At 37.1% G+C, this 24,051-nt stretch overlaps 1 protein-coding gene and 1 pseudogene across 1 annotated transcript; one reads left to right on the top strand and one right to left on the bottom strand.

Annotated features, from left to right (window-relative positions):
- LOC127858571 (ornithine decarboxylase 1-like) overlaps positions 1-6,868 on the bottom strand; it is a 14,351-nt pseudogene extending 7,483 nt beyond the window's left edge.
- A 77-nt stretch (positions 6,869-6,945) lies between these two features.
- On the top strand, positions 6,946-23,088 carry LOC127857961 (BTB/POZ domain-containing protein 16-like). Its single transcript, XM_052394746.1, has 7 exons — positions 6,946-7,286; positions 9,180-9,271; positions 11,199-11,281; positions 20,179-20,256; positions 21,609-21,707; positions 22,133-22,321; positions 22,745-23,088. Exons 1-7 carry the CDS (start codon positions 6,961-6,963, stop codon positions 22,811-22,813), a joined length of 936 nt encoding a protein of 311 aa, XP_052250706.1. The 5' UTR covers positions 6,946-6,960; the 3' UTR covers positions 22,814-23,088.
- Positions 23,089-24,051: the final 963 nt, after the last annotated feature.

The following is a 24,051-nucleotide window of genomic DNA, read 5'->3' as shown; positions in this document are numbered from 1 at the left end:
AAAAAATATCGAGATTTGAAGACAACGCCGAAAGAAAAGCGACTTCGCGAGACAACGCCTTCACAACGAATAGAAGAAACAAACAACATAATTAGAATGGAACATCACGGGTTTACTCTCAAAGTGATACCTGGTTCTATCACTAAAAGAAGACCAACGCCAGAAGATTTCGAAGGACAACAAGTGACGCAACACTGGACACAATTGTGTACGTTAAACACTATAGAGTAGATGCAGCCGTTCAACTGTTTGACGGCGTAGATAAACGCATTTGGAATGATACTTCCGAGGCCTAAGACATCAAGGAGAATACTGCTATAGTTAATACCTCGTGAGCATTATGACCAATAGAAGATCTTAATGTCCCAAGAGAAATGAAGACGCTGGAACCAAGAACAAAAGTACAATCACAACAACAGAAACAACAATGCGATCAAAAGGTTTTTAACATACGTCACAATTGATAAGCTACGAGTACGCATCAACACCATATCAGAGACAATATCACGATGGATTCAACAACAGAAACAACGACGACGTGATGACGGCTGGTTCAGCGACAAAAACAACAGAAACCACGATGACATATCCAGCCTCGATGTGAACCTTGATACGCAGATGAGGCACCGACCACGTGCGATTTGCCTACACAGTTTGGCGATAGATAGAGCTTCTTCACGACAGCAATGGTAGATAACATCACCCATGAATCAACATAGACAGAAAACAACAACCAAGACATCTACATGACCGCAACAGGTACATATTCAACCCGGGCAATACCTACTTCGAATGGACAGCACAGGAGGTCACTAGTCAAACAACGCCTGTAGTGTTACGTGGACAATCGATCAACGTCATTTAACATTGATACATGATTTGTAAGACACTTGTCATTCAGGATTTGATCTTTCTAAAGATTTTAAATCATAAATATAAAAATCTTTCTTTAATGAAAATGAGGTGTGTCGCATAATTGGTGTATTTCATGTATATTCCTTGTTCGGTGTAACTGAAACATAATATCTGTCTTCATGAAGAAATGCATAAATGGGCATCATATGTCATCGTCAAATTAGACGAGAAAAAATGCACCAAGTTATGGCCCATGGCTGGGTTCACTAATTAGTTATGTCTATGGTAAGCACGTGCGCACTGTTAATTTGTGTATATTTTCATGTTAAATGACAGGTGAACTTTCATATATGCAGTTAAACAACGTGGTCTCGCTTAATTATTGGCATATATATGCACAAGATGTGTAAGTCACACATAAAGCCATCCCGTATCAGGTAATTCAACTCATGTTAAAGTCAATCATCCAGACAGCCGTCACCCAATTTATTTGTCCATTATTGTATAAATTGGCATCTGCGTTGTATAAAGGACAGTCTCACTTAAACGGCCGTAAACGTCCGAACATACAGTCGCATTATTGCTGGCTTTCGCGGGATGGGCCCGTTGCGGGCTTCGCATGTATCTTGTATTTGACAACATTTTGGAAACGTTGTGTTGTGTTAATAAGCAGAAATAAAACGCAAAGAAATCAGAAATGAACTTTGTTGGTTACCGTGTCTTTTCCACGAACAATACGTAATTGTAATTACGTGACAATTTGTTAACACTGTACCACTTAGAAAAGTAATACATTGGTTCATTTATGTGTTAACCCTGTACCACTTAGAAAAGAAATACATTGGTTCATTCATTTGTTAACACTTTACCACTTAGAAAAGTAATATATTGGTTCATTTATGTGTTAACCCTGTACCACTTAGAAAAGTAATACATTGGTTCATTCATGTGTTAACCCATCACCACTAAAAAAAGTAATACATTGGTTCATTCATTTGTTAACCCTGTAACACTTAGAAAAGTAATACATTGGTTCATTTATGTGTTAACCCTGTACCACTTAGAAAAGTAATACATTGGTTCATTCATGTCTTAACTCTTTACCACTTAGAAAAGTAATACATTGGTTCATCATTTGTTAACCCTTCACCACTTAGAAAGGTATTTTGACACATTTGTAGTCTCATTAAAAGTTTAATTTAATTAAAGGCATTTCTAACTAGATTCAAGTTTTAAAGGCTTCATTTCCAACCCTTAGATACTGATGAGCAGCAAAGAGCATAAAACCTTAACTATCTGCGAGTTACTCGCAGGCTGTTCTGGTTTAATGTTGTTTGCACATAGCCATTTTCACATGGCTTCGTTCATGTGTTATGCAGCGTTTCAGTGTGTGTGTGGGGGGGGGGGGGGATTCGTGATATTGTGGTGTAATTTAAATAATCCCAAACAGATAAAAATGCTCTATTATTTAGGATTTCTTGTCCCAAATGTGTAAGAACCAAGTCTCCAAAAAGTAATACTATCAAGAGAAGATTATAAATTTGATATTAAGTTAAAGTTTAAGAAATATACTTTTGAGTTAAGTCTGAGTAAAATCTGCTGCCTGATTAGCATAAAGAAAACATAATGCATTATTGGTATTTGTTTAAGAATGTAAAGAAACTTAAGAAATGACTCCACTAATGTTAAGGTTTAATAGCGTTTTTCTCTCAAATATTATAAAATTCCCCTAGGGATATTTTAAACATTGTATACACATTTTATTAAACTTCCTTAATCAGTGGTAAAGATATGCTAGCTGAATAGGTATAATACATGATTAAAATGAAACATGAAGGTTTATTACCTATATATGATAACTGCATATGTGCTGTACAATTTTCAAAAATTAACATTTTAAAATGTGTATGCCTAAATTTTGGTGGTATACATACTTGTGCTTGGAAGTAAGAATGTAATGTGAATAAATGCTTTTTATAGTTTTCTGTGATGCATTTGGAAATACATGTATTAAACTTTAGTAATCACTGATTCATGGCCCATATGCATGTATTGTATGTGATAAATGTCATGCTATACTAAACAAAAATTAGGTTTTGTAGAAATTTGCATTATTTAAGTGGGTAGAAATGGAATAGTTTTCACGAAAAAATTGCCACTATCTTCAAACATAATGCCCACCAAAAATAGTGTCATTATTTGCAAGTCTGTGCCACATTTAAGTTGATTATTATACACTTTTGCGTAATTTTAGCCTGGATTATATTAGTTTTCACAGAAAAAAAGCACTCTCATTCTTGATGACTTATGCCCAAGGATAATTGTGTTATTATTTGCATGTTAGTTCCACATTAAAGTTGATTCTAATACACATTTTGCCTGTCTGTTCCATTTTTTTTTTTCTGCATCATAATTACAGACTTTTTGTGAGCGTGGTGTGCTTTGCAAATTATTGCCCACATTTTACAAAAGCAACAGGTGGTCATAGATCCAGTTTAGTTAAAACATGACAGTTTTGAAATGATATGAATTGTAACTCTTAAATAATTGTTGATAGAGTAATACAAATTTACAAACAAATACATCATGATATTAACTTTTGCATATGAGTATGTCTACCACTTTTCAGTAAAGGCTGCACTTTCATAATGAATGAAATATTTTTTTCTCATAGCAGTCTATTAAATTTTGTCTGCGGGTATTGTATTAGATTACAATTTATATTAGATAGATGTTTGGTGTATTGGAACATTGCAGTGTTCATTCTGGGCAGCGAAATTGTGTGATTCCCGCATCAAAATATTAATGGGCGCAATCTAAATAATATCAGTGGGCCATTCGGGCGCATACATAATATAATTGGCGCATTTAAAATTATATGAGTGGGAGATTTAATTATAAAAAAACAAAGCGACAGAATCGCATTGCGAATTCTAGCACTGGTCTGCTGAGTCAAAATGTAGGTGGAAAATAACCGTTGCTTGGCTACCACGGGAGCACTGTTGAATCGTGCACTTCCATTGGTTGATAGATGTCACATGTCAGCAAACTGTGTATACGTCATCAGAAAGTGTTTGAAACATTGTCAACATATTTTTGTTGCGATTTTCAAACGTTTGTAATAAAAAAATAAAGTGTTTAAACATGTCAAAGCGTAAAGCAGGAAATGAGAGCACCGAGGGACGAATTCTCCTACATTTAAAAAAAAACAAAAAAACAAGGGAAAGGACTTCTGATTAGGGAAGGTGGATTGGAAAAACAGCAGATGCTTCGGCCGAAGCGAGTAGGCCTACATCGTCCTGCTGGTTCAAGCGAACAAATGAAACCTTCGGAAAATGAAGATGATCAGAAATTCCAGAAAGGTTGGTTAGAGAAGAAATTTACTTGGTTGTCGTACGATGACAATTAAAAAAAAAAGTTTTGTGACATTTGTAAAAAGCATAGTATTAGTAAAAGTAACATGTTTGTTATCGACGAGTATCCCAACATCTTGGAGTTCTAACATCATGGTATCCATTATTCTCATGACCTCTCGTCGCGTGCGTTATTTTTCCGCGTGCGTCTTATGTCAAAAGATTACCACCTTTCTAAAAAAATGATATTTACTATTCCATGTTCATAGCATGTGAAAAATGACCGATATAACGCCCCAAAGTGTCCCCCGCTCCCCCATTTTTTTTTCGTTAACAGAGCAGACGACGTGACCTTTCAGGGCCGCGTATGCAAATGAGTATTTAAATGTTAGGGCCAAGCATTTTTATCTTTCGGTTAAAGTGACTTGATATATTTTAGCTGTTTTCTACATTTTATCAATAGTCTGGCAATAAAATAGCACTGAGTTAAATGAGTTAAAGTCTCAATAAAGCTCATAATCAACGAAAATTTCATAAAGTATTTTGTAAAATAAAGTTTACACCTAAACAATCAGTGTTCCTTATAGCAATAGCCACAATTTCAATGCTAGATGTGGTACGATAACATAGATTTTTGTAGATACAAAATGCTCGTTTTATTTATTTGTGACCACAATAAATTCCATGTTAATTTCCTGCGATTATATCTATTGATACGGACACATGAACACTAAAATGGTACCATGTTTAAACCATAATAAAAACAAGCATTTTGTATCCACAAACATCTAGTCTACCATACCACATCTGGCGTTGAAATTTCGACAATGGCCATAAGGAACAATGGTTTTTAATTGTTTAGCTTTATTTTACGAAATATTGTACAAAGTTTTCGTTGATTTTGAGTAGTAATGTTACTTTTAGTAAACGCAACTTATTATATTATGTAAGGATTGGGGATCCCTTTTACTGCATCCATTGCTCCCCTGGTTCCGCGGAATAAGTTCTGTTTTTATGAGGCATATGTAGATAGTGTTTTGTTATTTTCAGTGTTTAAAAGTTAGAACTTGTTAATCCCACATACAAAAATTCTCAGCTAAATGAAAGTTAATTAGTTACAGTAAACAATTGTTTTGATTTGCCCTAATGCAAAAAACAAACATTTTGAAACTGGAAGTTGATCATTTTAACCTGGAAGGTTTTCCACGAACTTAGGATACACAGGGACCGAGACGCTGAGCAATGGGTATGCAATGAAAAGGTAAATTATGTATATTTTGCTGCATGTTTTTTGTTTTATCTACCGTAGTAACATTAACAGATAACCGATGTAATATTTAAGTGTTGAACCGCCAAGATCTCTTGCGACAGTTTACGTCGCGTGAGGCCTACTTTCGTTATTACCACGATGTTAGGATACTCGAGGATAAACTGCTGTTCGAAGTACTCTGAATAGACATGCAGCTGGTAGTGACCATAATCCAATAATAGGTGGCCCCTACAAAATCTTCTAAATGGCCCACTAAATTTATGGCTGATGGGCCATTGGCCCACCAGCAATATGGCCCAGAATGAACACTGACACGAAAGCTAATGTCTGCAAAATTAATTTTAGCAACGCTTTTATATCTCGTGGTAACAAATTCATTTTTTGAGAGAAAAACATTTTACCGTGTTTTGAGCGAGCATTACATAACAATGCTTTTTATTTACAGCTATTTTTTTATATCCTTGAGCGTATAAAATTTGGAAGTCAAATAATTTTTTTGTATGACTGTAAAAGGCATGAAAATGGCAACAAGTCTTAATTAACCCATAAAAATTTTAATAAGAAATCTATTTCAATAATGTTTGTCACATTTGCATACCAAAATCAGTTAAGAGAGAAATCACATGATTACATTTACATCGAAATCTGCAATAAATCTCTGTGGAAATCAATGTTCCATCTTAAAATTTCTATAATGAAATCCTTCTTAACACAAGCTAAAATGCTTTATCTCTTATGATATTGGAAAGCATCTCAGAGGGCCGAAGCACCACAGTTTTAAATGCTTCTATACAATTTTCAGGAACATAATAATTGCAGTGTTGTTTGCCTTCAAGTTTTATGTACCTGGCTTTATGGCAGACTCAATAATTTTTTATGTTCTTTAAAGTTTTCATGCCTACATTAGGAAACAATCAATGCTTTTGCACTTGCTTTTGAATTCAACTTTACGGTGAAAAAATGGGGAAAGGACTTTAAATTGTACTGAAAATCCTTGCATTTACATTGTCAGCAGTAATCTTAAAAATATATATTTGCACACAAATTGTTAAAACCTTGGGTTATTATAATTATATGAAATATTTATGATATAAAGTGGTGTTTTGTAAGAATATTAATAATTAAATTTGGTATTTTTGTTCGAGAGGATCATAAAAATGGTACAAATGATCCAGGGGTTAAAATATGTGTGTATTACAAGTTTTATGCTTGTATTTAAATGAGAGATTCAGACTTACTTGAATTTATTAACATCCCTCACATGTCAAACTTCTTACTGGTAGTGTTTCAGCAAGCCCCATTAAATTTCACACCAACTAAGTTTTGAATATTTTCTATTACCTATGTCCAGCTCTCCAATAACAGCTATCAAATCAATATTTTTTTCCATAGCCAGCTATCCCATCAATATCCACTCACTCATATTCCATGTGCCACAATTATGAATATTCCATGTTTTCCTTAGTCTTGAATAGTTTACCAATGGCAATAAAAACTAAGTCTTATGAGAATTCTCATTGGAAACAATTTTACATGAATGTGAAAATAAAGTTGAGATTGACAACTGAAATGTGTGGTAAGTGGTCCATCTTTTTATCAATCATAATTTCCTGTTTGCAGCTCTCCAATAACATCCAACTGCGTGAGATGCCGATGGACCTACTGCAGAAGATCCTCAAGTCCAACCGTCTGTTCACGTACAACGAGTTCAGCGTGTACCGCACACTCTCCTACTGGCTCTTCATGCAGCTGAACCCACATCTCCAGCTGATGCCTTCCCATAGCACCATCCTGTCGTACTTTAACAGGTTCATTGGTTTATCTATCATTAATTGATGCCTTCCCATAGCACCAGCTTGTCCTACTTCAACATGTTCATTGGTTTTTCTTTCATTGATGCCTTCCCATAGCACCATCCTGTCATACTTTAACAGGTTCATTGGTTTATCTCTCATTGATGCCTTCCCATAGCACTGTCCTGTCCTACTTTAACAGGTTCATTGATTTATTTCTCATTGAACCTTCCCATAGCACCGTCCTGTCATACTTCAACAGGTTCATTGGTTTATCTCTCATTGATGCCTTCCCATAGCACCATTCTGTCATACTTCAACAGGTTCATTGGTTTTTCTTTCATTGATGCCTTCTCATAGCACCATCCTGTCATACTTTAACAGGTTCATTGGTTTATCTCTCATTGATGCCTTCCCATAGCACCGTCTTGTCCTACTTTAACAGGTTCATTGGTTTATTTCTCATTGAACCTTCCCATAGCACCGTCCTGTCATACTTCAACAGTTTCATTGGTTTTTCTTTCATTGATGCCTTCCCATAGCACCATCCTGTCATACTTCAACAGGTTCATTGGTTTATCTCTCATTGATGCCTTCCCATAGCACTGTCCTGTCCTACTTTAACAGGTTCATTGATTTATTTCTCATTGAACCTTCCCATAGCACCGTCCTGTCATACTTCAACAGGTTCATTGGTTTATCTCTCATTGATGCCTTCCCATAGCACCATTCTGTCATACTTCAACAGGTTCATTGGTTTATCTCTCATTGAACCTTCCCATAGCACCGTCCTGTCATACTTCAACAGGTTCATTGGTTTATCTCTCATTGATGCCTTCCCATAGCACCATTCTGTCATACTTCAACAGGTTCATTGGTTTATCTATCATTGATGTCTTCCCATAGCACCATTCTGTCATACTTCAACAGGTTCATTGGTTTATCTATCATTGATGTCTTCCCATAGCACAGTCCTGTCATACTTCAACAGGTTCATTTGTTTATCTCTAATTGATGCCTTCCCATAGCACAGTCCTGTCATACTTCAACAGGTTCATTTGTTTATCTCTCATTGATGTCTTCCCATAGCACGGTCCTGTCATACTTCAACAGGTTCATTTGTTTATCTCTCATTGATGCCTTCCCATAGCACAGTCCTGTCATACTTCAACAGGATCATTGGTTTATCTCTCATTGATGCCTTCCCATAGCACAGTCCTGTCATACTTCAACAGGTTCATTGGTTTATCTCTCATTGATGCCTTCCCATAGCACAGTCCTGTCATACTTCAACAGGATCATGGTTTATCTCTCATTTATGTCTTCCCATATTACAGTCCTGTCATACTTCAACAGGTTCATTGGTTTATCTTTTATATAAGATTGCTACATTTGTTACATGTTCACATACTCATCATTACTTATGATTTGGTTTATTTTCATATTCAACAAATTTATAAAATGGTCAGATACTTCAAATTACTTACGGCTTGCATCATGTGAAAGCAGGTTAAAGGAGATATTTTGCAAATATAGATTCAGATTAGCCTGCGCAATGGCTAAGTCTAGTCAGGAGCTTTGCTGTCGTCAATATATTCAGGAGAGATTTTGTGGTCTTTGAACCAGACATTGTAGCCAATGACCAGACTGTGCAGGAGAGATTTTGTGTTTTTTTTACCAAGACATTGTAGCCACTTCAGATGTTGGCTTTAGCCCATATTCGCGAGTTTTATGAAAAAAAATTAACATACAATATCTTTATAAAAATTTGGTGATTTACCATATTGCAAAGAAAAACAATTTATTTTTTCAAAATTTGACATTTGATTTCAAGATTTGTTTAACCTTGGGATGAACAGGGGCAATGTCACCATGGTTTGATAAAACATGACCATCTTTGTTGTTCAGTTTGCCGAAAACTTCATCGTTCGTTGAGAGAGACGATGGTCAAATCTACTCACCAATGTTCTCTGCTGTTCGTTTACATGGAATCCTTGATAGTAAGTATTGATGGGGCAATATAAGAATACTGAATTAGTTTAATAGAATCAAATAAAGAACTCATACATTCTGTCTCTGTTTCAAGTTAATGATTTTGATGTTCTTTCTTGAAATGCTCCTTTATTACCTTTAACACAAATCTAAATGTCTACATGTGATATATTTCATCACTGACTAAAAGTACAGTCCCTTTATTTTTAAAGAGAATTTTCTTTGTAAACTTTGTTCAGAGTGCTTTTATAAATGAAAATCAGAAACAAGTCTTCTGTATGAGGAAATTCAATAAATCAGCTTTTCACCAAAGCTTTATTCCAAGTGAAAGACTTGCATTCATAGTGTCTGATTATTGGCATTCTTTCTGTCAATTTACATGCTGATGCATGCAAACTCATGCTTCTTTCCATAAGATTGTCTTTTTAAAATTTGATTTTGTTATGCAAGAAATTTAATTAGCACATTGCCAATTACATGTTGTAAGCTCTAGCATTGGAAAGGCTATTCTTTACCAAACATAATTAATTCTTAGATGAAATCAATACTCTCTCAAGATATTGCAACTGTAAGAACATATTTTCTGCTTATTTTTATGTTCTTGAAAGGCTTTGTAAGAAAGAGCACCAATCTACACCGGTGTCTTTTTATTTCCCGGATGGAATGATCGGTGGTTTATTATTTTTGGCATGTCTGTCTGTCATTGTATATGTGTGTCTGTCTGTCAGAAAACTTTAACCTTGGTCATAACTTTTGCAATATTGAAGATAGCAACTTGATATTTGGCATGCATGTGTATCTCATGGAGCTGCACATTTTGAGTGGTGAAAGGTCAAGGTCATCCTTCAAGGTCAAAGGTCATGTTTATGTCCCCCACCACTATATATATATAGTGGTTGGTTGGTTGGTTTGTTTGGGCAAACTTTAACATTTGCCATAACTTTTGCAATATTGAATATCTCATGGAGCTGCACATTTTGAGTGTTGAAAGGTCAAGGTCATTCTTCAAGGTCAAAGGTCAAATATATGGGTCAAAATCGCTCATTAAATGTACACTTTTGCAATATTGAAGATAGCAACTTGATATTTGGCATGCATGTGTATCTCATGGAGCTGCACATTTTGAGTGGTGAAAGGTCAAGGTCAAGGTCATCCTTCATCGTCAAAGGTCAAATATATGGGAACATAGTGTTTCACAAACACATTGCTTGTTTTTTTCTAAAATAGCTGCTGTGCGGCTTCAAATCGCAGTAGGGGGAATTGTATTTCACAAACACAGCTCTTGTTTTTAATAAATATAACAGGGCATCATTTGTCTTACTGCAAACATGTTTACAAAAGCAACACTTAGTACATGTACTGAGTCTGTGTTTAGTATGAATCTTTTCATATAACAATCACTCTAATTATTCCAGAAGCAGTCACTATGAGAATTATAATGCTTATCTTTGTGAAGACTGACCATAAGTGTCAATAAAAATTGACATGCTCTGTGAAAAAGGGGTTTAATGCAAGTGTGTGAAGTGTCTTCCCAGATTAGCCTGTGCAGTCCACATAGGCATATCAGGGACGACACTTTCCGCCTTAACTGGATTTTTGCTAAGAAGAGACATTCTTCAATCTAAAAATATCATAAAAGCGGAAAGTGTTGCTCCTGATTAGCCTGTGCAGAATGTAGAGGCAAATCTGGGACAACACTTTACGCACATGCTTTAAACCCCCTTTTCACAGAGCGTGGCCCAACTATTAAATCATCATGAAGTGTAGATATGACTTTCACTTTTTTAAATTTCTCAGTGATTCACATGATCCCAAGTTATTTTCAATTGAATATAGCTGACAAATCAACGAGTGATAAGGGGTCATGTCTTTTTCAAATGTCTAGCTGATAAAATTGCCATTTTACATGACAATACTTATTTCTGTTTATTTTAGCGGGGAACATCCAGGACATGCAGCTGATGAATATCCTGCCCAGAGACACCCTCATTGACCTACTGTCCCAGCATTACCACTCTGTAAGTATCCTGCCCAGAGAGACCCTCATTGACCTCCTGTCCCAGCATTACCACTCTGTAAGTATCCTGCACAGAGAGACCCTCATTGACCTCCTGTCCCAGCATTACCACTCTGTAAGTATCCTGCCCAGAGAGGCCCTCATTGACCTCCTGTCCCAGCATTACCACTCTGTAAGGATACTGCACAGAGAGACCCTCATTGACCTACTGTCCCAGCATTACCACTCTGTAAGTATCCTGCCCAGAGAGGCCCTCATTGACTTCCTGTCCCAGCATTACCACTCTGTAAGGATACTGCACAGAGAGACCCTCATTGACCTACTGTCCCAGCATTACCACTCTGTAAGTATCCTGCCCAGAGAGGCCCTCATTGACCTCCTGTCCCAGCATTACCACTCTGTAAGTATCCTGCCCAGGGAGGCCCTCATTGACTTCCTGTCCCAGCATTACCACTCTGTAAGTATCCTGCACAGAGAGACCCTCATTGACCTCCTGTCCCATCATTACCACTCTGTAAGTATCCTGCCCAGAGAGACCCTCATTGACCTACTGTCCCAGCATTACCACTCTGTAAGTATCCTGCCCAGAGAGACCATCATTGACCTTCTGTCCCAGCATTACCACTCTGTAAGTATCCTGCCCAGAGAGGCTCTCATTGATCTCATGTCCCAGCATTACCACTCTGTAAGTATCCTGCCCAGAGAGGCCCTCATTGACCTCCTGTCCCAGCATTACCACTCTGTAAGTATCCTGCCCAGAGAGGCCCTCATTAACCTCTTGTCCCAGCATTACCACTCTGTAAGTATCCTGCACAGAGAGACCCTCATTGACCTCCTGTCCCAGCATTACCACTCTGTAAGTATCCTGCCCAGAGAGGCTCTCATTGACCTACTGTCCCAGCATTACCACTCTGTAAGTATCCTGCCCATAGAGGCCCTCATTAACCTCCTGTCCCAGCATTACCACTCTGTAAGTATCCTGCTCAGAGAGACCCTCATTGACCTCTTGTCCCAGCATTACCACTCTGTAAGTATCCTGCCCAGAGAGGCCCTCATTGACCTCCTGTCCCAGCATTACCACTCTGTAAGGATACTGCACAGAGAGACCCTCATTGACCACCTGTCCCAGCATTACCACTCTGTAAGTATCCTGCCCAGAGAGACCCTCATTGACCTCTTGTCCCAGCATTACCACTCTGTAAGTATCCTGCCCAGAGAGACTCTCATTGATCTCATGTCCCAGCATTACCACTCTGTAAGTATCCTGCACAGAGAGACCCTCATTGACCTCTTGTCCCAGCATTACCACTCTGTAAGTATCCTGCCCAGAGAGGCCCTCATTGACCTCCTGTCCCAGCATTACTACTCTGTAAGGATACTGCACAGAGAGACCCTCATTGACCTCCTGTCCCAGCATTACCACTCTGTAAGTATCCTGCTAAAAGAGGCTCTCATTGATCTCATGTCCCAGCATTATCACTCTGTAAGTATCCTGTCCAGAGAGACCCTTATTGACCTCCTATCCCAGCATTACCACACTGTAAGTATCCTGCCCAGAGAGGCCCTCATTGACCTCTTGTCCCACCATTACCACTCTGTAAGTATCCTGCCAGAGAGACCCTCATTGACCTCCTGTCCCAGCATTACCACTCTGTAAGTATCCTGCCCAGAGAGACCCTCATTGACCTCCTGTCCCAGCATTACCACTCTGTAAGTATCCTGCCCAGAGAGAACCTCATTGACCTCCTGTCCCAGCATTACCACTCTGTAAGGATAATGCACAGAGAGACCCTCATTGACCTCCTGTCCCAGCATTACCACTCTGTAAGTATCCTGCACAGAGAGACCCTCATTGACCTCTTGTCCCAGCATTACCACTCTGTAAGTATCCTGCCCAGAGAGGCCCTCATTGACCTCCTGTCCCAGCATTACCACTCTGTAAGTATCCTGCCCAGAGAGACCCTCATTGACCTCCTGTCCCAGCATTACCACTCTGTAAGGATACTGCCCAGAGAGACCCTCATTGACCTCCTGTCCCAGCATTACCACTCTGTAAGTATCCTGCCCAGAGAGGCTCTCATTGATCTCATGTCCCAGCATTACCACTCTGTAAGTATCCTGCCCAGAGAGACCCTCATTGACCTCCTGTCCCAGCATTACCACTCTGTAAGTATCCTGCCCAGAGAGGCCCTCATTGACCTCTTGTCCCACCATTACTACTCTGTAAGTATCCTGCCCAGAGAGGCTCTCATTCATCTCATGTACCAGCATTACCACTCTGTAAGTATCCTGCCCAGAGAGACTCTCATTGATCTCATGTCCCAGCATTACCACTCTGTAAGTATCCTGCACAGAAAGACCCTCATTGACCTCCTGTCCCAGCATAACCACTCTGTAAGTATCCTGCCCAGAGAGGCCCTCATTGACTTCCTGTCCCAGCATTACCACTCTATAAGTATCCTGCCCAGAGAGACCCTCATTGACCTCCTGTCCCAGCATTACCACTCTGTAAGTATCCTGCCCAGAGAGACCCTCATTGACCTCCTGTCCCAGCATTACGACTCTGTAAGGATACTGCACAGAGAGACCCTCATTGACCTACTGTCCCAGCATTACCACTCTGTAAGTATCCTGCCCAGAGAGACCCTCATTGACCACCTGTCCCAGCATTACCACTATGTAAGTGTCATGCCCAGAGAGACCCTCTTATACCTCCTGCCCCAGCATTACCACTCTTTAAGTGGCAAGGAGGGCTTATATCAGCCTAATTTAAATCTGAGCTTTGATATAAGGCACATTGCCAAGCAGGCCTTTATTCTTATTAGCTCACCTGAGTACAAACAGGTAATCTGTGTCCAGTGTTTTTCTTCAACTTGTAGCGGTTAATACTCTTGAGGCCACATTTTTCATCCAATCTTTATAAACTTGATAAGAATATTTTTATTTTTGACAATATCTAGTTGGAATCTAGTTCACCCTCTTTTAAAAACTAGATCATCAGGTCAAACCTTTGAAAAATCTTGTTATCTCTCTACAACCTGCATTTATGACACACATTTGATTCAACTTGGCCTGACTGTTTATCTTTGCAATATTTGTTTATCTGTAAAATATCTCGGCAAATATTGAATCTGGGTCACATGGGTCCTAAAACTAGGTCACAAGGTCAAATCTTAGAAAAAAGACTTGTTACTAATTTAGGGCCCCACTTATGACTCAATCTTGATAAAACTTTGTATGAATGTTAACTGAGAAAATAATAAGTTGAGATAGAATCTGGGTCAAAGAACTAGGTTACTAGGTCAGAGCTTAGAAAAACTTATTACCACTATTGATGAAATTTGGTCGGAATGACTATCTTGACAATATCGAGGCTGAGTTTGAATCTGGGTTTCATGCATCCAAAAACTTGGTCATATATGAGAAAAACCTTTTTACCACTCTTAAGGCTATATGTATGACCCAATCCAGATACACATGGTCTGAATGTGTGTGTCTTAAAATATTTAGACTGAGAAACTGGGACATATTTGTCCAAGAGTACAAGCACCATGTGATATCCAGAAAAAGTGTTAATCACTTGAGGGACCACTTTAAAGTAAGTTCTCATGTTATTTTGTTCTATAACAGGAATTTCTGTGATGTTCAATTTGTATAACAGTCTCAGATTTCAGAGTATTTCAGTGAAAGTTCCACAATGCTCTTTGCTGTCAATGTTATTGTTATTGATTTCATAACAATACAGTATGCCAAGAGCTGATGTTAAAGAAATTGTAGTCATTAGATGGAACATATTGCCTGTTCTAATGGTGTGTCTCATCGTCATAAAATGCGTTATATAGATGATTTTATATTTGAACAGAAATAAGTACACCTCTTTAGAATTGCAATGTATCTGATTGATGCGTGTCTATAGTGCAAACAACTTTAGTGAAATGAATGAGAGATCAAGCTAGACCAACATTAAAATTAGTGTCTTATTCTGTATTGTTGCCTTTCAAGAAAGCAAACAATTAGCAGAGAATGTTAAATGCTGCTGTGGTTTATTATTATTTAAATGCAGGTTTTTATGCCCCCGGTAGGTTGGCATATAGCAGTTGAACTTTCTGTCAGTCAGTCAGTCAGTGTGTCAGTCTGTCCGTCTGTATGAAAACTTTAATGGCCATAACTTTTTCAATATTGAACATAGCAACTTGATATTTGGCATATATGTGCATCTCATGGAGCTGCACATTTTGAGAGGTGAAAGGTGAAGGTCAAGGTCATCCTTCAAGGTCAAATGTCACATATATGGCGTCTGTCTGTCTGTCCAAAAACTTTAACATTGGCCATAACTTTTTCAATATTCAAGATAGCAACTTGATATTTGGCATGCATGTGTATCTCATGGAGCTGAACATTTGGAGTGTGAAAGGTGAAGGTGAAGGTCATCCTTCAAGGTCAAATGTCAAATATATGGCGTCTGTGCAAAAGTTTTAACATAACTTTTTCAATATATAAAATAGCAACTTGATATTTTGCATGCATGTGTATCTCATGGAGCTGCACATTTTGAGTATAAAAGGTCAACGTCAATTCATCCTTCAAGGTAAAATGTCAAATATATGGCGTCTGTCCGTCCGTCCGAAAACTTTCACATTGGCCATCACTTTTCCAATATTGAAGATAGTAATTTGATATTTGGCATGCATGTGTATCTCATGGAGCTGCACATTTTGAGTGGTGAAAGGTCAAGGTCATTCTTCAAGGTCAAGGTCAAATTTTGCAATATTGAAGATAGCAACTTGATATTTGGCATTCATGCATATCTCGTGGAGCTGCACATTTTGAGTGGTGAAAGGTCAAGGTCATCCTTTAAGGTCAAGGTCAAAGGTCAAATTTTGCAATATTGAAGATATCAACTTGATATTTGGCATGCATTCGTATCACTTGGAGCTGCACATTTTGAGTGGTGAAAGGTCAAAGTCATCCTTCAAGGTCAAGGTCAAACGTCAAAATTTTGCAATATTGAAGATAGCAACTTGATATTTGGCATGCATGTGTATCTCATGGAGCTGCACATTTTGAGTGGTGAAAGGTCAAGGTCATCCTTCAAGGTCAAGGTCAAATTTTGCAATATTGAAGATAGCAACTTGATATTTGGCATTCTTGCATATCTCGTGGAGCTGCACATTTTGAGTGGTGAAAGGTCAAGGTCATCCTTCAAGGTCAAGTTCAAATGTCAAATTTTGCAATATTGAAGATAGCAATTCGATAATTTGCATGCATGTGTATCTCATGGAGCTGCACATTTTGAGTGGTAAAAGGTCAAGGTCATCCTTCAAGGTCAAAGGTCAAATTTTGCAATATTGAAGATTTCAACTCGATATTTGGCATGCATTCGTATCACTTGGAGCTGCACATTTTGAGTGGTGAAAGGTCAAAGTCATCCTTCAAGGTCAAGGTCAAACGTCAAAATTTTGCAATATTGAAGATAGCAACTTGATATTTGGCATGCATGTGTATCAAATGGAGCTGCACATTTTGAGTGGTGAAAGGTCAAGGTCATCCTTCAAGGTCAATGTCAAAGGTCACATTTTGCAATAGTAAAGATAGCAACTTGATATTTGGCATGCATGCGTATCTCGTGGAACTGCACATTTTGAGTGGTGAAAGGTCAAGGTCATCCTTCAAGGTCAAGGTCAAAGATCAAATTTTGCAATATTGAAGATAGCAACTCCATATTTTGCATGCATGCCTATCTCATGCAGCTGCTCATTTTGAGTGGTGAAAGGTCAAGGTCATCCTTCAAGGTAAAAGGTAAAATCTATGGCTTCTAAGCGGCGCAGTAGGCGGCATTGTGTTTAAGAACACAGCTCTTCTTGTAAATGTACTTGTCTGTTTCAAGATTGTGCTTTACTTTTTAGCTTTACTACTTTATAATAATACTCCCACAAACGATGTTTAGGGGGGTATATAGGAGTGAACTTGTCTGTCGGTTGGTCGGTCGGTCGGTTGGTCGTTCAATCTGTTGGTCTGTCAGTCGGTCCGTATTAAGTGTCTGCCCTCTAATTCAAGTAGTTTTCATCTGATCTTCACCAAACTTGGTCAGAAGTTGTATCTACATGATGTCTAGGCAAAGTTTGAACATGGGCCTTGCCAGGTCAAAAACTAGGTCACGGGGTCACTAAGTGCGTTTTAAACATTCAGCATGTTGTCCGCTCTCTAATTCAAGTAGTTTTTATCCGATCTTCACCAAACTTGGTCAGAAATTGTATCTAGATGATGTCTAGGCCAAGTTCGAACATGGGCCTTTCCGGGTCAAAAACTAGGTCACGGGGTCACTTAGTGTGTTTTAAACATTCAGCATGTTGTCCGCTCTCTAATTCAAGTAGTTTTTATCCGATCTTCACCAAACTTGGTCAGAAGTTGTATCTACATGATGTCTAGGCCAAGTTCAAACATGGGCCTTGCCAGGTCAAAAACTAGGTCACGGGGTCATTTAGTGCGTTTTAAACATTCAGTATGTTGTCCGCTCTCTAATTCAAGTAAGTAGTTTTCATCCAATCTTCACCAAACTTGGTCAAAAGTTGTATCTAGATGATCTTAAGGCCATGTTTGAACATTGGCCTTGCCGGGTCAAAAACTAGGTCACAGGGTCACTTAGTGCGTTTTTTAACATTCAGCATTGTGTCCTCTCTCTTATTCAAGTAGTTTTCATACGATCTTCACCAAACTTGGTCAGAAGTTTTATCTAGATGATCTGAAGGCCAAGTTCAAACATGGGCCATGCGAGATCAAAAACTAGGTCACAGGGTCACTTAGTACGTTTTACACATTGAGCATGGTGTCTGCTCTTTAGTTCAAGTAGTTTAAATCCGATCTTCACCACACTTGGTCAGAAGTTGTAACTAGATGATGTGTAGGTCAAGTTCGAACATGGGCCATGCCGGGTCAAAAACTAGGTCACGGGGTCACTTAGTGTGTTTTAAACCTCACCATGTTTTCTGCTCTCTAATTCAAGTAGTTTTTATCCAATCTTCACCAAAGTTGGTCAGAAGTTGTATCTTGATAATGTCTAGGGCAAGCTTGAATATAGGTCATGCCGGGTCAAAAACAAGGTCACGGGGTCACTAAGTGCGTTTTAAACATCACAATGTTGTCAGCCCTCTATTTCAAGTAGTTTTTATCCAATCTTCACCAAACTTGGTCAGAAGTTGTATCTAGATGATGTCTAGGTCAAGTTTGAATATATGTCATGCCGGATCAAAAACTAGGTAACGGGGTATCTTAGTGCGTTTTAAACCTCACCATGTTGTCCACTCTCGAATTCAAGTAGTTTTCATCCAATCCTCACCAAACTTGGTCACAAGTTTTATCTAAATGATCTCTAGGACAAGTTTGAACATGGGCCATTCCGGGCCTAAAACTAGGTCACGGGGTCACTTAGTGTGTTTTTTAACATTCAGCATGGGCCATGCGAGATCAAAAACTAGGTCACAGGGTAACTTAGTACGTTTAACACATTGAGCATAGTGTTTGCTCTCTAATTCAAGTAGTTTAAATCCGATCTTCACCACACTTGGTCAGAAGTTGTAACTAGATGATGTGTAGGTCAAGTTCGAACATGGGCCATGCCGGGTCAAAAACTAGGTCACGGGGTCACTTAGTGTGTTTTAAACCTCACCATGTTGTCTGCTCTCTAATTCAAGTAGTTTTTATCCAATCTTCACCAAATTGGTCAGAAGTTGTATCTTGATAATGTCTAGGGCAAGTTTGAATATAGGTCATGCTGGGTCAAAAACAAGGTCACGGGGTCACTTAGTGCGTTTTAAACATCACAGTGTTGTCCGCCCTCTAATTCAAGTAGTTTTTATCCAATCTTCACCAAACTTGGTCAGAAGTTGTATCTAGATGATGTCTAGGTCAAGTTTGAATATGGGTCATGCCGGGTCAAAAACTAGGTCATAGGGTATCTTAGTGCGTTTTAAACCTCACCATGTTGTCCGCTCTCTAATTCAAGTAGTTTTCATCCAGTCCTCACCAAACTTTGTCACAATTTTATCTAAATGATCTCTAGGACAAGTTTGAACATGGGCCATTCTGGGCCTAAAACTAGGTCACGGGGTCACTTAGTGCGTTTTTTAACATTCAGCATGGTGTCCACTCTATAATTCAAGTAGTTTACATCCGATCTTCACCAAACTTGGTCAGAAGTTTTTTGGAGATGATCTTAAGGCCAAGTTAGAACATGGGCCTTTCTGTGTCTAAAATTAGGTCAAGGGGTCACTTTTTAAAAATTGAGCATGGTGTCCGCTGTTTTTTGTGAAGACGACATGCAAAATATTATGTGTCAATGCGGCATGTGGGGTATTTATCACGTCTGTGACAAAGCTCTAGTTCCTATTATTCTGTTTAGTTGTAAAATCACTTGAGTTTTTAATACGTGTCTGGCAGTTGATCTTTATTATTAACATCATACCATCAGCGCAACCATCAGGTACATGTATGAGCTCATTAAGAGCTCTCTGAACTTTGTTACTACACGCTTAGGTAAAGTAGGTGTTTTTTAAAGAGCTATTTTAATACATTCCAAGGTTATGTAGACTTTCAATAAGAAGCTTGGTAAATACATGACAAGATATTGTAGGATTTTTATCAGGAGGTTTGTCAATACAAGCAAAGGTAAGGAAGGATTTTTATCAGGAGCTTTGTAAATGCATGCAAAGGAAAGGAAGGATTTTTATCATGAGCTTTGTAACCCATCTTGCTTTGGTAGGTTTTTATCAGGAACTTTTAGAATACAAGGCCTCAGTTTAGTTAAAAATATTAATAATAAAAAGATCATTAATTGATTACTTTAAAAAATGATGGCATCAAGGCTTGATACCAGCCCTGTATTTGTTATGTTTTTTTCAGCTTCAAGGTGGTGGGGATATGTCCCTGATGAAGAACTTTAATAACTGCGCCATTAGGCAAGGCTTTGTGATTGATTCGGTAAGCTGGTCATTGCAAATTCTACATGTTGATTTAATGCACATGTATTGCTCTGCTTTTATTAAGGTTATATTGGTCTAAGACATTATTTAATCTTTTGTAATGGATATTGTTGTCTTATCGTATCTGGCGATAAAAAAACTGTCATATGTCTTTTTTTTGAAGACTGATCAACTACTAATGTTGTATATTATATTTAAGCAGGCTGTTAATAAAAAATATGTAATGTCTTTGACACATTTAATGGAAATAAACACAGTGACTGCAATAGAAAACCCCCCTGATCTTTTTTATTATTCTTAGTGAACAAATGTAAAAAAAAGTTATTCAATGGTTTGCCACTAATATTTTTTATTACATTTAATTATCAACTTCAAGCTTTTAAAGGATGTAATTTCTTTAATGTTGCAAGAAATGCATAATTGTTGGTTGATGATTGGAGTTGCTAAGCTGCTTTATAAAGTAATTTTACTTGCAAGCTGAACAGTTATTTACGTATGTCTGATAATTATATACATGTAATTTGAGTTTTTGCAAATTAAAATGGGTTCAGAAAATAAAAGAAACATGTTTGACCTTTGGTAAACTATAATTTTTTGAATCTCAATCATGCTCTATTAACAAGACCAATGTGGTCCTTAATCATCAAAGTTCTAAATATTATTTTATACATCATTACGGTAAGTTAGTGCCTTATTTGCACATTTATTTTTTTCTTATGAAGTGAGTAAAACTGTGATTATTTGTTATTAATTTGTTTGATCTGTGACGTTTATTGCAATTTCTTCTTACATGTTTGTCACAATTACTTTAATTAAGTAATGCTATTAGAGCACTTTCTAAGCAGCTCATGTTTCAATAAGTCTGACCTGTTTAAACAGGACAAGTGTACCATTTAATAAATTAGAACTATGAAGACAACAATATGAACATTACCTTTCCATGATAAATTCGAAAAAACGTATCTAAATGTTTTTGTGTGAGGATGATTGAAATATGGCCATATTTTTATGTACAGGAAAGAAGGTTAATTTAGAAAGTGATCTCTTACAACATGTCTTAAGGTCTTTCCGGTAAAAAGACTACTAGCTATCTATCTGACTTAATTTACTCTCTAAGGTAATTTACTTCCCATTAACCTTTGGGTGAATCTTCTCAAACTGTCACAGTTTAATAACCTCAATATGTATATGTAAGATCGTAAAGAAAGAAATTTTCACTCGACCAGTTTTGCTGAATTATTGCACTGTTTTTGTCCACTGCAGAACTATAGTAGATTTGTCTGTGTGCAACCTGTGTTTTGGGGGCATTAATGTCCTTGACACATTTCTAGTCTCTGTCTTCTTTTGCAGGACCCTCTGTACCACTCAGAAATCCTGTCTCTTCATGGATTTCATTTTGAACTGAAGGGGGTAGGCTCCAGAGACGGAATCTACTCCTTCTACATGCAGGTATTTGTCTTACCTACCAAAAAAGATAAATCTCAATGAAATGATTTTAAGTTTAAATCAATTGACAAATCTTGGACTTAAATGATTGTCAGGCATGACTAAAAAAAACGCATGTGTATACCATTAAAAATGTTTAACAGGCATGAACCTGAGTAGGCGTGGTTGAAAGCCCATAACTTAACACACCAAAAACTCTTGTAGTTTGCTTACAAATAAGATTCATTTTCAGCTGCACAATTTTAATCTTGTTACTCTGAGCGTGTTCAATACCAATTAGCCATATTGTTCAAAAATCAAGACAAAGAAAATACATATTAATATACAATAATATAAAAATGAAAAGATATGAAAAATTTCGGAATAATGAATACCGTTTCTGCGTAGATTGAGGGTGCTTTTAAAAGTTGAACAATATTTGTTTTTAGCGTCTGAAGCCAGGCGACCCAGTGTTGAGTTTCCGTCAGTGTGAGCGTCAGACGTTCTCCATGAGGGCTGACAGAGAGGTGCGTTACTGCATCACGGCCCAGTATGTCAAGAAAGGGGAAAACCAGCTTCAAACCACTGGCATAAAGAGCCAGAAGTTTGCACTGGGTGAGAAGACCAGTAAATCTGAGGTGAGTTTGAAATCCTGATCCATTGATTACTCCTTACTTTTGAAAACTTTTCAGATGTATAACGTAGTTGGTGCAGAATCTAATGTTAAATTTCAAATGTTTTAATTGCATTGAGCCATATTGAATTACATTTTTTAGATGCCTTTAATGTTTCATTCACAAAACAAGTTGTTATTTTTTTAATCGAATGGCTTTTTGTTAAAATTATCTACATGCTTGAGCATGATAAAATGGTACACTGTCCTGTTGGATTTAATAGTACATTAAACCAGATATGTTTGTAAACATGTTCTTGAAGTTTGAGAAGCAGTAAATGGGCAAGTTATCTACTTAATGCATTGAACAATATTGAGTGGTAAAATACTCTACATATTTAAAATGCAATGATATTTGAGTAATTGGCTGTTATATGTGTATTTTCAGGTGTTACAAGTGGTTGGCGTAGAAAAGCCATTATACATCCAGTTTTCTGTACTATTCCCCACTTCTTAAGATGACAGTGACATATTTGAACATGACATTACCATGTCTCTCTTAGGATATATCAATATTTTCATACCATGACAATAAATAATTTATAATATTTATATGTTTTTGCATGAAGCACTGACATTTCTTGCAAGTTTATTTTGATTATCTAAATGTAATACAAGTTTGCCAAAATAGTGTATCCTTTGTTATGGTTTGCAATTATAAGCTAATGCTTTCAATGTTGGTCATTCCCACAGGTTGTTTGATAATCATCAATAAATACATCTTTGCCTTTACATTATTTTGTTTATAACCTGGAATTTATAATAACTTAATTGTAAAACAATTGATTTTATGCATTAATTGATTTTATCATATTTCCAATAAAAGCAGGAATAAGCCTTTTGAAATGCTTTCTTCAAAGTACATGTGCTTTATACTGTGAAATACATTTATGGCACTACTGCAAAATTAAGACATTATAGTATGGGATTGGGTTTGGATGTAAGAATAATGTAAGCAACTTTTAGCATCAGTTTTAATTAAGATTGACATATATTTGATTGATATTTTAAATGTGCCAAAACGAAATTCAGGTATAAATATATTTAAAACTTGATTTGTTTTATAATGTTTTTTATTGCAATTAATAAAAACACAGCAGTTACCAAGAAATTCAAACATGATGATGGTATTTAAGCCTTGGGTAATCTAAATTTTGACCAGTATTGTTAATGTATTTAGGGAACTTTAAATAAATCTGAAATGCAGAGATTTATTTTGATACAATCTTTTTCACTATAGGTATTAATTAAATTCAATTAATTAGATAAAATCACATGACATTACCACAGTGAGATGTAACTAAGGCTAGTAGATCTTCATTTATAGTGTTTTTTTGTTTGTTTAAGTTGTTATTGAAGTATTAATTTGTTATGTATTAATTACTAAACAATGAAAACATAAATGGTGTTTATTAACATTTTCTCAAGAATTTCATTCGTTATTTAGTGTATGGTTATCAATGAGCTCATCCTATTTGTTTGTAAGTGCTTTTTATATTTTGCGTTAAAACTGCTATGAAAATTGATGAAAAAATTTATGATCTTTTGTTTTACCCTTTCCCGGTCAAAAGCAAAGTGAAAATGGCTATAATTTTATTCATGTTTTTTTCCTGTTTGCCGCTTATAAGTATCTTAAAGGTGGAAATGAAGCCTTTCCAACTTGAATTTAGTAAGGAGGGTTTTTAATTTAAAAAA

The sequence above is a fragment of the Dreissena polymorpha genome, chromosome 14 (genome assembly GCF_020536995.1).
Source record: "Dreissena polymorpha isolate Duluth1 chromosome 14, UMN_Dpol_1.0, whole genome shotgun sequence".
NCBI classification, from domain to species: domain Eukaryota; kingdom Metazoa; phylum Mollusca; class Bivalvia; order Myida; family Dreissenidae; genus Dreissena; species Dreissena polymorpha.
Note: the sequence above shows the minus strand (reverse complement) of the source record. Positions and strands in the feature narration are given on the sequence as shown.